Raw genomic sequence first — 17887 nt, 5'->3', positions numbered from 1 at the left:
GTGTGACTAGCCCAAGGTCACCCAGCAGCTGAATGTGGAAGAGCGGGGACGCGAACCCGGTTCCCCAGATTACGAGACTACCACTCTTAACCACTATACCACGCTGGCTCTGAGCTTTCGTTACATACGCTTCAGGTTACAGACTCTGCTAACCCAGAAATAATGCTTCAGGTTAAGAACTTTGCTTCAGGATAAGAACAGAAATCGTGCTCTGGTGGCGCAGCAGCAGTGGGAGGCCCCATTAGCTAAAGTGGTTCCTCAGGTTAAGAACAGTTTCAGGTTAAGAACGGACCTCTGGAACGAATTCAGTACTTAACCAGAGGTACCACTGTACTCTCATTTTCACTCAAGAAAATCACCATTTTCATCAAATCGGGGGAAATAAATACAGTAAGTGGAGAAAGGGGTAGCAACGGAACTGATGATTCACCGTGCTAGAGAAGAAACTTAATTTTTTTAAAAACAATTAGTTTCTTCTCCCATTAGATTCACAAAACATTTAGGGCTATGGGTACCCCTGCATCCTCCCAGAAAAAAGCACTGGTAACAGGTATGCCGGTCATCTAAGTCAGGCGATTCTCAAATTTTCACTGTGGCAGGAGTTTCCACTGTTAAGCAAAACGGTGTAAAACAGCAGTCAACTATTTTAAAATGATTTCCTGAAAGTGCTTATTACTGCTAACGTACCAAATGAAGTAAGGCTGATTGAAAAACAACAACTTATTTTTAGATGTATTTTGTTCTGAATTTAACAATATTGCAAACCACTGGTTTAGGGTGAACAATTAATGAAAGTGGCGGGAAGGAAGGGAATTGATAACTGGGAAGCCAGCAAGGAAGAGCCCATCCCAGGGCAGCAATTTTTGTAAGCAGAAAACCTAAGGCTTTGAGAAAGTTTGCTGCCAGTTTCCTGATCTCGCTCTCCGTTTCCTGATCAGCGACTTCAGAGAGATCCTTTTGGGGCATCTCGCGATCCTTTGTGTTACTTTGGGTGGTGCCACAGAGAAGGCCCTGCGTGCCCAGGATCTGGGAGTTGTTTCAGGAGCAGGGCCCCCGTTGGAAGACTGGAGTGGACCAGTCAGGCTTATGCGTGAAGAGCTGGCCCCTTCTATATTCCTGACTTTTTTTGGGGGGGGGCGTCCCTCTCTTTGTTCTGTGTGCAGGTGAGATTCATGGATGTTGCTGCTGACTCCCCCCAGCCAGTCATTTTGCAGAGGCCCAAGTTCAGAGTGATGGCACAAGAAAACGATGACAACAGAGATTTTCCTGGTAAGGATTTCTGGTGCTTGAAGGTCCCTATGGATCACCTATATATTTTGGAAGGTTGGACCAACTTTCCCAAAGTGTATTCTTTCTGTCGCTTGAGGCTCCAGCTCCAGCTCTTAAATAAGGTGTTAATTTTGCCATCATAGCAAAGTGACATCGTTTATAGCTCCTTGTGTTGCTCTTTTACGGAATTCAATATACGATTCAGCAACAACAATATAAGGGTATTGTTACCTTTACCTTACACCGTAATTCAAGTGTCTAGTGGTCACTATTTTAAAATCCTTAAACCTGTGGCACTGAATTAAAAAACTGCAGTTAACATTTGCACTGCAGACCAGAATGTTTTTCCATTTCTGACTTGAAGGGTGAGCGCTAACAATTGTCCTTGCAATCCAAACTTTGTAGTTATCCTTACTTCCGGAAGCCTTCCAGTTCAAGCACGATGGACTGGAAACTGATACCTACCTTTGTTCTTTTAATGGAAAATCCTTAACGAACCTTTGAGCATTAGCACTGTGGAATGAGACCTTGTGTCAATCCAGAAGAGTAAGCATAGTTTTGTCATTGGGATAATCCCAACCATTTTGTTCTGGTAAAATGAGCAATTAATTGTCCGCTTTGATGTTCAGAGTGCCACACCCCATTCCAGGTGATGGATATAGTTTAGCGTTTGAATTAGAATACATAGAGTATGTTGTTACATTGTGTACATAAGAATACATTTTTATGTTGTGAACCGTCCCGTGATCTTCAGATGAAGGGCAATATACAAATTATTATTATTTAATTACATTTCATTAAGCTACACTGTTTTTAACATACACAGTCAAAACAAAATTTCATCTTTTCTCTTACTTTTATCGACTTCTCACCCCATTTCCCATGAAGTTGTTGCTTCTCCCCTTCTGCACTTTATCTTCTATCTTTTAGATCATAACTACAGTATAATAATCTAATTACTTCTGTAGCTCATCCTGCTCGCAAGTTCATCATGCTATAATATTTCTTTATAGTAGTCTGAAAAGGCACCTGTTCTTCCTTAAAACAGCATTAGATTCTCTTAATTTTGCCAGTTCTGTATAGTCTATTATCCTACAAATTGAATAAATAATTCTGACAATTTTTGTGTGCTCAAAACAGGTTCGCAGCTTATCAAAATACTGCATTTTTCGCTCCATAAGACGCACCTTTTTCCTCCTAAAAATTAAGGGGAATATCTGTGCGTCTTATGGAGCAAATGGTGGTTCCTGGAGCCAAATTGCCCAGGGGCCAAAAGCAGATAGTGCTTTTTATTTTACAAAGAGAAAAAGGGGTGTTGAAAGGACCCCGCTCAGCAGCTGATCAGCAAGAGATCGGGAGAGAGATAAGAGTCCCGGCTCCCTTTCAGCCCCGCCCTCCATTGTTGAATGTGCTGCAGAGGGAGGTTGTTTGTTTCCCCAGCGACATGTGACTGGCTGATTAGATTATCTGTCTGGAAACTGTAGAAATGGCTCCCTTTCTTTCAGAAGCTGCAGAAATGTGAGTTGAACCCCATAAAAAATGGGGCTTTTCCTCTTTGCTTTTCCCCCTTTGCAAAAGGAGCTTTACTTTTCTCCCTTTGCAAAAAAGCTGCAAAACCTTTAGCTGATCCTCAAAACAAACAAACAAACAAAAACACCCAGGGCTTTTCCCTTTGCAAAAAAAGCTACAAAGCGTTTAGCTGATCCTCAAAAAAACCAGGGCTTTTCCCTTTGCAAAAAAGCTGCAAAACTTTTAGCTGATCCTCAGAAAAACAGGGCTTTTAGAGGAGGAAAACCAGAAAAATATTTTTTTTCTTGTTTCCTCCTCTAAAAACGATGTGCGCCCTATGGTCTGGTGCGCCCTATGGAGCGAAAAATACGGTATGTTTTGTGTTTCCTTCCTTCCTTCCTTCCTTCTTTACGTTTCTCAAAACATTTTAGAGTTATTTCTTATGTAGCACACCAATAATGACAGGAGTCGAGTGCCACGTATTAAATGTGTTTAGAGGATAACTGCCTTTTCGTCATGTTGTCTGCTTTGCAGGTGGAGAGCTGTTTGCTGAAATAAGTCATGGCTCATCTTCGTTTTGTGCTGGGGTAGAAACAGATGCTATGGATTCCGATCAGGTAAGGTAAAGATCCTCAAAGGGATTTCTTTTTGTTACACACCCACACCCCTTGGAGGTCTAATTTGGCCCTTGAGTCTAATTTGGCCCCAGTGCTGTATTCTGGGGGGACGCATGCCCCTAAACTTTCTGTGAATGTAACGGGAGAAGAAACTTAAAAAAAATAGTTTCTTCTCTAGCACAGTGAACCGTCAGTTCCGTTGCTACCCCCGACGGCGGCGTCATTTCCTCTCACGGTGTTTCCTGAGTCTCAGACGGAAGCGAGCGTTTAATGTGTGAAGCAGTGTGGAATGTGGATGTGTGGTGTTTTGCTGACGAAAGTTTGGCCTCATTGAGGGGCAGTATTTCAATATGAGTAATGCATGTTCTTTGTACTTATGTCCATTTACTGTCTTTATTTTTCCTAATTCGAACTATAAAATGGTGATTTTCTTGAGTCAAAATGAGAGTACCCCTAAACATTTTTTCTTTAGAAAAAAAGAGCACTGGGTTCCCCAATCCTGGGATACAGGGAAGTGGGAAGTTTTCCACCTTGCATGGGACTAGAGATGTAAAATTTCCGGAATTTTTGAAGCTCAGAAAAAAACGGAAATTTTCAGATTGAAAGTCATTCTGTTACTTTAGTAACATACAATAGAACTATGAACAATTTAATGGCCATAAAATTATCACAACTAGCATATTAAAAATATAGTGTATCCAAACAATTATTACAAACAGAATTTACTTTTAAAATAATATTTATTTGTATTTGTAACAAATGGAGCAACAATCTCCTGAACTGTTTACTAGTTTATGGGGGGGGGGGGAACACTCCACAAAACAATTTTTAAAAATCCAGAAGTAACAATTATTCATATTTCCTCTCCACAGTATTTAAAAAAAAACATTCTCATTAAAAAAAACTGAAGAAGGAAGTGGGACTAAATTCCAATGAATGGGCATGAAATTTAATCAGAATCATTTTCTGAGCTGTAATGATCAGTATCAGTTTCAGTCTCTGCCTCTGCATCTACTCTGTTGTGTCTGTCATTATCACAGTTATTATGGACTTCTAAAAACTGAAGGTTTGCTTGGATTGAAACAATTATTTGCAAAAAAACAAAAAAGGCTTCAGGGAAAAAATGGGGGGGAAACGGTTTTTTCCCAAATTTTTCTGGGTTTTTTCCGAGCCTTCACATCTCTACCTGGGACTCTTTGTGAGAATGACCTTCCCGCCATCCCCACTTCCTTCCAGGGGCCTGTGACCTTTGAGGAAGTGGCTGTGCATTTCACGGAGGGGGAGTGGGGCCTGCTGGACCCAGACCAGAGAGCCCTCTACAGGGACGTCATGGTGGAGAACTATGGGAACGTCGCCTCTCTGGGTAAGGATCCCTTCGCTCTTTGGAGGAGGGACACTGAGGAAGGACCTGCAGCCCCTGCGGCAGAGAATCAGGCCTTGCATGCGGAAGGTCCCAGGTTTAGTTCTTGGCTGCGAATCTTCCCTGCCTGGAGCCCTTAAAGGCTGCTGCCGGTCAGTGTAGGCCACGCACAGGCAAACTCGGCCCTCCAGATGTTTTTGGCCTACAACTCCCATGATCCCTAGCTAACAGGACCAGTGGTCAGGGATGATGGGAATTGTAGTCCCAAAACATCTGAAAGGCCGAGTTTGCCTATGCCTGGTGTAGGCAGTGCTGAAACAGGTGGACCAATGGTCTGGCTTGGGACAAAGCATCTTACGATCCTATCATGGCTCTGGGTGAAGTCATCTCAAATATGTCAGCTGGATACCTCAGTTGGTTAGAGCGTGGTGCTAATAATGGCAAGGTTGTGGGTTCGATCCCCGTATGGGACAGCTGCATATTCCTGCATTGTAAGGGGGTTGAATTAGAGCCATTCTATTTTGAGACATAAGGAAGGGCCACAGCTCACTGGTAGAGCATCTTGTTTGCAGGCAGGACATTCCAGCTTCAATCCCCACTATCTTGAGAGGCATCCAAACCTATAGGGCCATTCCATGAAAAATGAGCCTGATCAGAATGCTAGATGAGCACTGGACTTTGGCGAGGAAGATTCCAAATGTGCAGTCTAACCATTTTTTTAAAGCTAAAGACAAAAGAAGTTTAGTTTATGGACCTTCTTTTCAAAAGTCCACCCACGTAGTCTTCACAGAAGTGTTCAAGTTAAAAGTTTTCTGATGATTGTCCCACCCATGACAGCATTTTTTCCTTAATTTTGTATCGTTAAATTTCTTTAACTTAATTTCTGATTGCATAGTTGTAACCAATAAACATTGATTTAAACAGATATGCTGAGTTTATCATTGATTCACCTCCCAACTCACAGAGTTTTTCCATAAATCAAACTTCTCTCAAGCTCCATGCCGTTTTTTGTCCCACCCGTGACAATACTTTAATATTTAATAAAATTGTCAAAAATATCCATAAAATAATAAAAAAATTAGTAAAATGTTCAGTATATTATTAAGAACTTAGTTTAAATTTTGGTTGTTAATTTTTATGTATATTTACATTGTTACACATGTGTGAATACCAAAAAACATGGTCCAAGTGTCCCACCTGTGACAATGGAATGGCCCTATAGAGAACAGATGGACAGACCACTTTCTAAAATATGTAGCAGATAATTGCTAACAGCCATTGACCGATCTCTCTAACCCTCAAGGTGAGGAACTTCCTGGCCTGCAGAACCTTCAAGACCCTCAACTCCCATCTTCCCCGATTGTTGTCCATGCTGGCTGCAGTGTGGATGGGAACTGGAGTCCAAGAAAATCTGAACACCGGCAGCAAATTCCCCCTCAATCCCTCAGTTAGAAGATCTTGCCTTCCCAGATATTGTGCTGGAGTGGCAGTGGCCAGGGTAGTTTTCAGAGTGGCTGGCTTAGAGTTCCTCAAGAAAGCCAGAAATAATAGTTTTGGGGTATGTGATGGGCTTTTTTCCGTTCTCTCCAGAAGGGCCTCCGCTTCCTAAACCTGAACTCATCTCCTGGTTGGAAGAAAAGGAAGAGATATTTGACCAGAGCTCTGAAGAAGGAGGACAACCAACAGGTAGATTCTTAGTTGCAGCATTTGGGACCTTTTAGGCATAGCTGTCAACTTTTCCCTTTTCTTGTGAGGAATCCTATTCGGGATAAGGGAATTTCCCTTAAAAAAAGGGAAAAGATGACAGCTATGGTTTTAGGGGGGGTGGGGCTTGTCAACCTGGTTTTTGCTGCCAAGGATTGACATAGCATGTCTTCCAAACCCGGGGATCGTGATTAAGCTCCTTCCCTTGGTCTTAGTTCATGGTTCCTGAGGAACAAGGTTGTGTCTTTAGGTAGGAGAGAGCTTTACCACGAGGCCCAGTTTGGAGGCCACGCTGAACCAAACCATGGCTGAGCTCTGGACATCAAAACGCAGCTAGGAGGAGCAAAGCTGACTGACTGACCGAACCCAAAGGGTGCTCATCAATGGCTCCTCTTCATCCTGGAGAGAAGTGACTAGTGGGGTGCCACAGGGTTCTGTCTTGGGCCCAGTTTTATTCAACATCTTTATCAATGACTTGGATGATGGGCTTGAGGGCATCCTGATCAAGTTTGCAGATGACACCAAATTGGGAGGGGTGGCTAATACCCCAGAGGACAGGATCACACTTCAAAATGACCTTAACAGATTAGAGAACTGGGCCAAAGCAAACAAGATTAATTTTAACAAGGAGAAATGTAAAGTACAACACTTGGGCAAAATTTTTTGAAAGGCACAAATACAGGATGGGTGACACCTGGCTTGAGAGCAGTACATGTGAAAAGGATCTAGGAGTCTTGGTAGACCATAAACTTGACATGAGTCAACAGTGTGATGCAGCAGCTAAAAAAGCCAATGCAGTTCTGGGCTGCATCAATAGGAGTATAGCATCTAGATCAAGGGAAGTAATAGTACCACTCCTGGAATACTGTGTTCAGTTCTGGGCACCACAGTTCAAAAAGGATACTGACAAGCTGGAACGTGTCCAGAGGAGGGCAACCAAAATGGTCAAAGGCCTGGAAACGATGCCTTATGAGGAACGCCTTAGGGAGCTGGGTATGTTTAGCCTGGAGAAGAGAAAGTTAAGGGGTGATATGATAGCCATGTTCAAATATATAAAAGGATGTCATATAGACGAGGGAGAAAGGTTGTTTTCTGCTGCTCCAGAGAAGCGGACACGGGGCAATGGATTCAAACTACAAGAAAGAAGATTCCACCTAAACATTAGGAAGAACTTCCTGACAGTAAGAGCTGTTTGACAATGGAATTTGCTGCCAAGGAGTGTGGTGGAGTCTCCTTCTTTGGAGGGCCTTAAATGGTGGCTTGACAGCCATCTGTCAGGAATGCTTTGATGGTGTTTCCTGCTTGGCAGGGGGTTGGACTGGATGGCCCTTGTGGTCTCTTCCAACTCTATGATTCTATGATTCCATGAAAGCAAAAAGAAGCTGTGAGGTCCTTTTCAGTAGCTTCTCCAAGCCACGTTTTGGCCTGGCCTGTTGTGCGAACCAGGACACCATCTGATTTGTGAGGCACCTGTGTGCCGCCGCCCCCCCCCCCCAGGGTTTTGAGGGGAAATCTCATGGTTTAAGGTGCCATTTTCTTCTTGTTGTCCTATTTCAGTGGCCAATCTCTGGGGGAGCGAACACAGCGGGGGACTGGCTGAAGTGGCTCCGAAAGGAGGCGAGAGGGAAGAGGCGAAGGAAAACGTTGGAAATGGAAGAGGAGCCGAGACACCTGAGGAAAATCCACTGAGAGATGTGTGGCAGAAGGAACCGGCCGGTACCAACATAGATTTACTTATTTGTAGATTCATATCCTGCTTTTCTGTCCAATTCAAACAGAAATTGATCTTTTCTCCTCCCCGCCCCCCTCACCACAGATAGCGTGACTGGGACATCCCTCAGCATAGAGGACTCTCAAGAGGAAGGCCTTTTGTTGGGAGAGCCAACCGAGGCACAACCAGGAGGATCCCAAGAGGGCATTTCTTTTGTGACTGAAGCTGCAGAGAGTGAGTGTCCGCTACGAGCCAGGATGGGGGCCCTCTGCCTTCCCACCAGATGCTGTTTGACTACGGCCACATCTGTACCAGACAACCGAAGCAGTCTTATCCCATTTTAAACAAGGAAGCTATGTTTCTTTTCTCTTTTTGAAATAATTTTTATTTCGTTTTAAAAAATATAAACTTATAATAGAATCAATTAAAAGTCCATAATAAGAGATTGCCCCAAATCTTAATATTCCCCCCACATCCTCTCCATGTCAATATTTACAACTGCATATCAATCCGTTATCCACTTTTTTTTAATCCGTCCAAATTGGCCATAATCTTTGCTACTTTACAATGAGATTAAAATCCTGCTAATGTTTTCATCTTCTTGCAATGGTTTTCTAAATAAATTTTAATTCCCCCCCCCCCATTATTTTTCTAAAGTTCTTGTCCTCTTGGTTCCTAAGCTTTCCAGTTAATTTTGCCATTTCAGCATAGTCCCTCAACTTGGTTTGCCGTTCTTCCGTTGTCGGGATTGTTTCTTCTTTCCATCTCGGAAGCCATGTTTCTTAAAGGTGCTGAGAGTTATTAAGAAGCACAGCCCTTCTTCTCACAGAGATACAATTCCCTGAGTTCGGTAGGAAGAGGAATTGATTGTTAAGCCATGCTGGAAGTGGCAGTTCTGAGAGGGGAGCAGGACTCTCCCAACAGTTCTTAATAAACTACACTTCCCAAGATTCTTTGGGGTGGCCATGATGGTTTCTACACAAACTCTCACACACCGCCTCCGGCCTTCATCCAGGCAAGCAGGTGGTAACATCAGAGTTCAAGGAGGGTGCAAAGTAGGGTTGGTAAAGGGTGTCACCTGTGGGGTAACTGAGGAGGCTTGGCAGGGGCATTTGGCACCAAGGCATAAGGCACCTATTGTTGGGTTAGGGTAGCGATGACATGGAGCTGCCCCTGTCTGACCCCAGGTGTGTTTTGGTGGATTTGGACCAAATCCGGAGTCCAAATCCACACTCGGCCAGGAAGCTCACTGGGGTGACTTTGGGCCAGTCACTTTCTCTCGGCCTAATTTACGTCACAGAGTTGTTGTGGGATAAAGTGGAGGTGGGAGGGAGAGCCGGGTACAGCACTTGAAACACCTTGGAGGATATAAATTTAATAACAATAGTCTGTTGAGGAACATAGGGAGCTGTCTTATACCAAGTCAGATCCTTGGCCCATCCAGCTCAGTATTGTCTTCCCTGACTGGCAGCAGCTCTCCAGGGTTTCAAACCTAGATGGCCATATGTCATGGATGTTTTAGCTGAGATTTCTGCATTGCATGGGGTTGGACTGGATGACCCTTGGGGTCCCTTCCAACTCTAAAGTTCCATGATTCTATAAGCAGGGAGTCTCTCCCAGCCCTACACAGAGATGTCGGGATTTGAACTTGGGACTTTCTGCATGCAAAGCGGGTCGTCTATCACCGATCTGTGGTCTCTTCATTTTTTATAATTTTTATTAAATTTCTGTTTTACATTTTAGAATATTCACTTAAAACAACCTTAAAACATCAATGACTTCCATTCCTCTCTTTCCATGGTTTGTTTTGCACAACATAAATCCCTGCATATTTTATATAAACCAAACCATTCAGCATTCCCTGTTTAGGGAAGTTTTTAACCTGTGATATTTTAAATGTATTTTAATATCTGTTGGAGGCCGCCCAGAGTGGCTGGGGGGACCCAGCCAGATGGGCGGGGTACAAATAAATTATTATTATTATTATTATTATTATTATTATTATTATTTATTATTATTACTATAACATCCACCAAAACTTATTTACACTGTTGAATTTATCTTAATGCTGCCTACGTTTTCAGATATACACAATTTCCCTCCATATATTCAATAAACATTTTCCAATCTTCTTTAAACGTATGTTTTTGTTCTCTTATTCTATATGTTAGGTCCACAAGCTGTGCATATTCCATCACTTTAAGTTGCCATTCTTCTTTAGTTGTGACTTTGCTTGTTTTCTATTTTGGAGCTAACAGAACACGAGCCGCAGTAGTGGCATAAACCTTCCCAGGTGTCAAAAAGGGCTGTGGTCTCTTCCCTTAAAGATCCCAAAGGCAAAAGAACCATTTTTCAATTCTTTGTTCTTCGCAGAAATAAACTTGGCATGATTTTGCAGAGTTTGAATCTTTTATATTTCCTTCACTCTTGTATTGATCTCTCTCTCTCCCTCTCTACTAGGTGATGGCTGGGAGAGCGAGAGTGAATGGGAACCATATGGAGTGTTGTCGGAAGATACAGAGGATGAAGATAATTTGGGAGATCAAGGAGGACTAGAGGAAAATGGGGACGATCAAACAGAAGAAGACTGGCGGGATAAACCCAATTGCCAGGGCAGCGACTTCAATGGGTTGCCAGCTCCGGCAAAAGTTTACAAAGGCAAGAGAAAAAATCAGTGCAAGGTTTGCGGGAAGAGCTTCACACGCAAGGCAAGTCTTAAGGTGCATCAGAGAATCCACACGGGGGAGAAGCCCTACAAGTGCACCGTCTGCAGCAAAGGCTTTTGCGACAAAACCAGCTTTCTTAGACACCAGAGAATCCACACGGGCGAGAAGCCGTACAAATGCCCGGAGTGTGGGAAGAGCTTTAACCGGACCACAAATCTTATTACGCATCAAAAGACTCACGTGGAAACCAGGGAAAAGACGTTCCACTGCTCGAGCTGCAGCAAGAGCTTTTACAACAAGTACAGCCTCAAGACTCACTGGCGCAGCCACACGGGGGAAAAGCCCTACAAGTGCTCCAGCTGCAGCAAGAGCTTCTGCGACAAGTCGAACCTGGAGGCCCACTGGCGGGTGCACACAGGCGAGAGACCCTTCGAGTGCACGGAATGCGGGAAGAGCTTCAGCGATCGCAGGACCCTCCTCCGACATCAGAGAATCCACACCGGGGAGAAGCCCTACAAATGCACGGAATGCGGGAAGAGCTTCAACGATCTGGCCACGCTGCTCCGGCACCAGAAGATCCACACGGGCGAGAAGCCGTATCGGTGCACCGAGTGCGGGAAGAGCTTCAACCAGAGCTCTCACCTCATCCGCCACCAGAACACGCACGACGCCCAGCGCCACAAAGGCCGGTCGCGCAAGGCCAAGGCTGCGGTCGGAGCCAACATATTTTTGGACATCACTCAGAGCTTTACCCCAGAGAGCATCGGCTTCACGCAAGAGAACTATTATGGATACACTCACCCTGCGGAAACTTTTCACTGGCCCATTACGTCTTACGCACCCTCGGCGGACGCCAGAGAAGGAGGGGTGCCCAACCTGTGGACAATCGAGGAGACTTCCGTCGGAGATCAAGCCATCCTAGTCATGAAAGAGTTAACCGAGGACAGGACCTTGGCACTGTGAATGATGCTCAGAGTAGGGAAGGAGCGTCATCCAGGGTTACAGCCATCAAGTAAGATTGTACGGTCAAGCAAGAAAGCCATGCTTTAGACATTCTTGAAAATAAGCATGTTTCAAGGCAGAGATGTATCGATCCAAGATCTGACTGGCAGGAGTTCCGTTTGGATCTTTAGGCAAAGGATCTTCAGCAAGGGAGATCCGGCTCTGCAGGGAAGATTCCTCGCATTTCACAGCTATGCCCACTTCCTGCTTGACTTAGAGGAGAGATGTATAATTATTGAACAGGGAACAGGGATTCTCAAATATTACATTTGTGGGTGTATGCCTTCAAAAAAAAAAAAAGGGAAAAGAGAAAGAGCATTAAAAATAATGCTGTTTTGGTTCCGACCCGGTTGTTGCTGTCTTCAGCATCCAAAATCAATGGTGATTCTGTTCTCTCTCGGACTAGATGGGAGCAAAACGACTGAATGAGATTCAGCAACTGGCTGTGGCAGAATGAATGACAATCAGGGTGGTCTGTAAAAAAAAAAAAAAAACACTTTTGTCCTCCCCCATCTTTCGAAAGGTGGTCATTATTTAACTCGGTGGGGGGCGGGAAGGGAATTTGGACACCGATCCTGCTTGTTCTGACCCACACCAAATTTTAAAGAGGGTGTTTTAAAAAGGGTTCGTTGCCTCTTGGTATTAATTGGGTTAAAAATTCTAGACTCTCACATTTTGTAAACCCGGTCGTACTGTATAGATTTTCTCTAGCAGAGATCGAAAAGTGGAAGGGACGGGTATCATCAGAATGGTTTGTCATTTTCCACACTTCTAACATAGTTAAAAGGGGATTGTTTTCCAAAACGATATTTCGGTGGAGGCCATCCGGAAACGTGGGGGAGTCGCACAATGTTGGGCAGTTGGGCAGTTCAGCGTATTTGGGTTAGTTTGACGGCTGAAGAAGGTCACAGTTATAGAATCACAAAACTAGCTAGTACATCACCTGAACTGGGAATCTCCAAGCCTGCAATGGGAAGCATGTGAAAGAACACTCTGCTTAACAATTATCAGCTGATTTGTGAGACTGAGACATAGGTTAACAGGTTCTGCTGAAACCTGGCAAAAAATAAAATAAATTACTGGGAACAGGTTCCTGTTAATTCAGTTTGGGAGGCAGGCACCCCCTGAAAATGGCGCTACTGGTGCTACAGTTCCCATAATCCCTGAGCGCTGGCCATGCTTGCTGGGGCTGATGGAACCTAGTAAGAACAAGCGATATATCTGCATCATGAATATCTGAGGGAGCTTACCGTATTCCCGAATGTACTGGCATGTGTCGGCTTTAGTTTTTTTTTGTATTAGCAACCTCTGCCACAAGAGTTCAGCATGCCGCAGGTTCTCTGTGTGGGCTCTTGGGAAATCATACAAATGTTTTTATATAGGCTGCAATCCTATGCAAAATAGCAAGGGAGTGAAATCCCCTTGAAATCAGAAGGCCTTACCCCCCAAGTAAACACGTTTTAAGACTGCACCGAGACCAGCCTTGTGTTTTAAAACAGCTCGCTTGGTCGCCACAGGCGAGCAGGAACTCCATGCAAGCGAGTGAGTGGGCTTAGGCCAGTTCTCCTATACCAGCCTTGTCGGACTCCATTCTAGCCTTAAAGGAAGGAAATTCCTCTTCTTAACAGCACAGGAGGCAAATGGTAGAAGATGGACAGATCCTGCTTCCCCACATCAACCAGTATGCTTAATAGAAAGCAGGGTTGTTGTTGTTTGTTGTTGTTTTGTTTCCCAGCCTGCTCAGTGGCTGGTAGTAAAGAGGACTGGTGGGCAAATTACTTTTATGAGCTTATTTACAAGGCCGGCTTAGACTCTTGGCTTGGTCAGAGGACCACCCCCACTCCCCAATCCATAATTTGGGGAGCAAAGAATTCTTCACAGAAGCAAAACAGTCTCACCTCCGCACAAGTCCCAAATAAATGTTAATAAAGGAAGCGGTTTGCTTTTTTTTGGCATAACCCTTCCAAAAATGACAAAACTCATTTCCATCTAGTTGACCCTGAAATAATTAGGTTCAAAGCTGGTGCTTGGCTCTTGATCAGTGAGCAATTGTGGTTGGTTGGTTGGTATGGTTTTAAAAGCAAAGATTATGGGCTATTTTGAGACTAAATCAAAGGTATGGGATGATGGATGCAGCAGAGTTTCACTCCCAACAGGTACGCTAACACTTTTGAGTACTTTTAAGCCTGCAATGCTGAAATCGCTTCTTGGACTGCAGCGGGACTTGGCTTCTGCATAAAGATGCAAAACAGTTGTGCTGTAATTTGTAATGTAGACTAGAGAGCAACAATATTAGTGGGGAGCCGGGTTTAGTGGGTGCATGAGATGTTTTGTGAACAGTACGGAGGGTCGGGTGAGCACGCTGAACGGTCTCCGGGGGGGTATATTCCCTTCCACGAATGCGTTATGCTAAGCTTTTTGAATATTGAGAGGTTAAATTTTATAAATTTCCAATAAAGCATCCTGTAATTCAAATAAAATTGCTATAGTGCATGGCGTTTCTCAAAGTTTCATAGCAGTAGTGCATCTATGGGGATGATGAAGGTACAGGGGGGATGTCATATGAAAATAATTTCATTTCTTAAATCACCCTGGACATTTCAAAGCTTGCCCTTGTTAAATGCCGACATTTACCAGTTAATAGTGGAGAAAGAGGGTATGATTATTTCCAGGCACTCCGTAGTTTTGAGATCTACCCCCGATTGTCAGGGATCTGCATGATCCAGCCCACGGGAAATGTTACTCTTGTAGAATTCATTCTAGCTGGCTGTAGTTGGTCTTGAAACTTACAGTTAGGTACTGTATTAGAAAGAATGTTATCGTTATACTTGTTTTGGAAACGTACAACCAAATAAATGCTAAACGTCATTCCTCACTTGCAAAAAACAGAAACAAGAAAAATACTTGGTCATTACGGGGTTGGACTGGATGGCCCTTGTGGTCTCTTCCAACTCTATGATTCTATGAATCATCATCATCTTCATTTAACCGAATCATCTTGTGCTCTGGCTTTACTGATAAATGTCAAAATTTTCTCACATTGCCGTTACATCCCTCCCCTGGGCTCCAGTGGCCTTAACATTGTCACGAAGCATCAACGTCAAGGATTCCAAGTTGTACTGTATCATAGACATTCTGCATGTTTTTAAAATATTTTAACCTAGATTTTGCTTTTCGTTATCCATGCTTGGTCCACATTATTGTTACCTGTCTTACGTTGAAATCCTCTCATTTTAATCTCGTTCGTTTGCTGTATTCGCAAGTTTTTTGCTGTGAAATACCGCAATCTGGAGTACCTTGCAATACGACTTATATCGCCATGTTGATATGCAAGTGAAGATAAATAAAGGCAGGTGAAGGGAAATAGGGAAAGCTTGCCACGATCCCTGAGATGTGGGGCTCCGTTTTGAAACGTCGCCAACTCTTCAAAAGAAACTGAATTTACAAATGTAAAACGCCTTGGGTTCTCTTTGACCATTGTGTGTAAATTCAGGTTAGAGAACATTTGATCAGGGTGACTCCACTCATTCAGTATCGCAAACAAATAGTGGCTTCTCCTCCAAATTAATTCCTCCCCCTATTTTTGTTAGACTGTGTAGGGAGTCGTCTATGTGTGGAGGTTTGTTTCTGAGTTTTTTAAAAAAATAACTGGATGTTGTAGGTCTTTATTATGCATGGTTGCTTAAAGAGTTTTTTAGTGTATTGGCAAAGTGTTCTGCAAATAAAGAGTAACGAATGACAATTTCTTCGCACATTTTAAATTTTGCATGTCTTATATCACTATAATTGGGTCCTGTTTAAAAAAAACTGAAGTGCTGATTTTATTTTTTAAATGCTGTCAACTGACCAATAAAATAAAATTGAGGGGAAATGCCCAAAATTACAACACAAAAGTAAGGGTTGTATCCAGGGTTAGCTGTACACAGAGAAAGCTCATAAAAGTTAATGGGCCTGCGGGGACCGGAGGGAGGAAAAGGGGGGGGGTAGAAGAGTTAAAATTAAATTAATTAAAATGTGTTAATTTATTGAAATTAAAAATTAGGCTATGGAGGGTTCAGAGATACTGTGAAGCAGGGGATATGTCAAACTTATAAATAAGATATGTCAGATGAATAATTATTTGGTAAAGAGGTTAAAGAAAAACGTTAGAATGTATAAGTAGCATGGAGACTTAATTGGCGATAACTGTGAATTAGGGTTTAATTTGGAATTCAACGGGGGGGGGGAAGTCTGTAAAGATGATGCATACAAGCTAATTGGTTAAATTGGGAAAGAATTGATAAATACCCCAGTGAGAGGGGGGTTTGTTTTGTTTTGCTACCCTTGGTGAGAGAAAGGGGAGTTTGGAAAATTTAATCATGTATTGTAATTTGGTTTAAATTGGAAAATATTTAATAAATATTATTTAAAAAATAAATAAAACAAAAGTTAATGGGCCTGGCTTGCCAGTGGTACACATGAAAAGGATTTAGAGGTCTTAGTCAACCACAAGCTTAATATTAGGGGAAAGTGGGGCACGTTGAGCCATTTTTTACTTTAAGCTCTACACACCTCAAAATAATGCACATAACAGAAAACATTTGCATTTAATATTTATTAGTTACTATTTCAAACAAAATCAAAGGGTTAATGTTTCACATTTGATGGAATAAAATGACAAAAAATCACATTTAAGTTTTTCAAAATAATGGATCAATGTGCCCCAGTAGTGGGGCACATTGATCCTTCATTTGGGGCACATTGAGCCATTCCAATTTAAGAGCAAAGAAGGCATTTTTACTACACAGTATGAACTTCCAAAAGAGTTTCAAAAATATCTCAAAGTTCTTAAGAGTCAGCATCACTTCAACTTGTACTCATTAAGTAAACATGGAAATGTTACCATCTTAGAAACACGAGCAGTTCCTCCGAAGCAGAGTGGTTTAGGCAACAATTTTACAGTATCCTCAAAAGGAATCAAAGCTTCTGGTTCAGAAGAGGGCTGGTCATTCACTTTGGACAGAACACGTTTTAGAAATTTTACAATGAAGTCCCCATATTCATCAGTTCCGGTAACTTCAGCAACATAATGGGAAATTGTGGTTTTTCCTAAAATCTTCACGATAACTAAGTTTCCCTCTTTCACATCAGTCTTGTTGAATTCTATATTTTCTTCTTCCTCTAGTTCATCTTTAGAAAAGGTTTCAAAATCAGTCGGGTCACTTTCAAGCAGCTGATTCGCATTCAACTTTTCTTTCATAATTTTTGACAAAGCACTTGTCTTTTCTTGTTCAGGAAAAGGTCAGTCTGTCACAAAAGATGACAAATATTCGTCATCTCCAAATGTATCTTGGTTGAAAGGACTGATATCAGTGACGGCAAATCCCGCTTGGATGTTGCTAGGTGTAAATGCAAGAGGGTAGGCTTTGGCAACAATTTCTGGTATGTCGTAGATTGTCATTGGTTTCCCAGGATTAGTGGTCATCCATGAATCACAACTACTGTTGTAATATCTCTTAAATGGTCCCTAAACACATCTGTCGAGAGGTTGCAACTTGTGGCTACAATGGGGTGGGAATGTGAGCATTGTCACTCCATTTGCCTTGGCGAGATCCAAAACTTCAATAGAGATGTGGCTGTCATGGTTATCTAGAATCAGAAGCACTGGGTGATCTTTGGAACTTCTAGAGTATTTGATGAAATGGTTCATCCATTGAATAAAATTATCAGCTGTCATCCATCCACTGAGATGTGCAGCACCAATGCAGTCTTTTGGACCATTTTTTTAATCATATAATCTTTGAAATGCACCCTTGGAAATATGAAAAGTGGAGGAATGCTGTTTCCCAATGCATTTATACATGCACACATTGTCAAAAGAGTTCCCAGTTCTGCTGATGTCATTCAGCCAACTTGCTTTGCACCTTTCACAGCAATGATTTTGGATGGTTTCTGCACTGTGGTTACACCAGTTTCATCTACATTGTATATATCACCTGCTGAGAAATTACTTCTTTCTATAATGAAGTGGAGTTTATCAAAGAACTCATTTACATTAACACGGTTGTTG

At 42.7% G+C, this 17887-nt stretch overlaps 1 protein-coding gene across 1 annotated transcript; it reads left to right on the top strand.

The window, feature by feature from the left end:
- The first annotated feature begins 1185 nt into the window (after positions 1-1185).
- Positions 1186-12109, top strand: LOC117042694 (zinc finger protein 436-like). The gene is made up of 7 exons (XM_033142297.1): positions 1186-1269; positions 3313-3395; positions 4632-4758; positions 6346-6441; positions 8017-8175; positions 8276-8404; positions 10631-12109. The coding sequence occupies exons 1-7, from the start codon at positions 1233-1235 to the stop codon at positions 11797-11799; spliced, it is 1800 nt and encodes a 599-aa protein (XP_032998188.1). The 5' UTR covers positions 1186-1232; the 3' UTR covers positions 11800-12109.
- The last annotated feature ends 5778 nt before the right edge of the window (positions 12110-17887 follow it).

Source organism: Lacerta agilis, chromosome 2 (assembly GCF_009819535.1).
Source record: "Lacerta agilis isolate rLacAgi1 chromosome 2, rLacAgi1.pri, whole genome shotgun sequence".
In the NCBI taxonomy this organism is placed as follows: domain Eukaryota; kingdom Metazoa; phylum Chordata; class Lepidosauria; order Squamata; family Lacertidae; genus Lacerta; species Lacerta agilis.
This window is presented reverse-complemented; position numbering and strand designations above follow the sequence as displayed.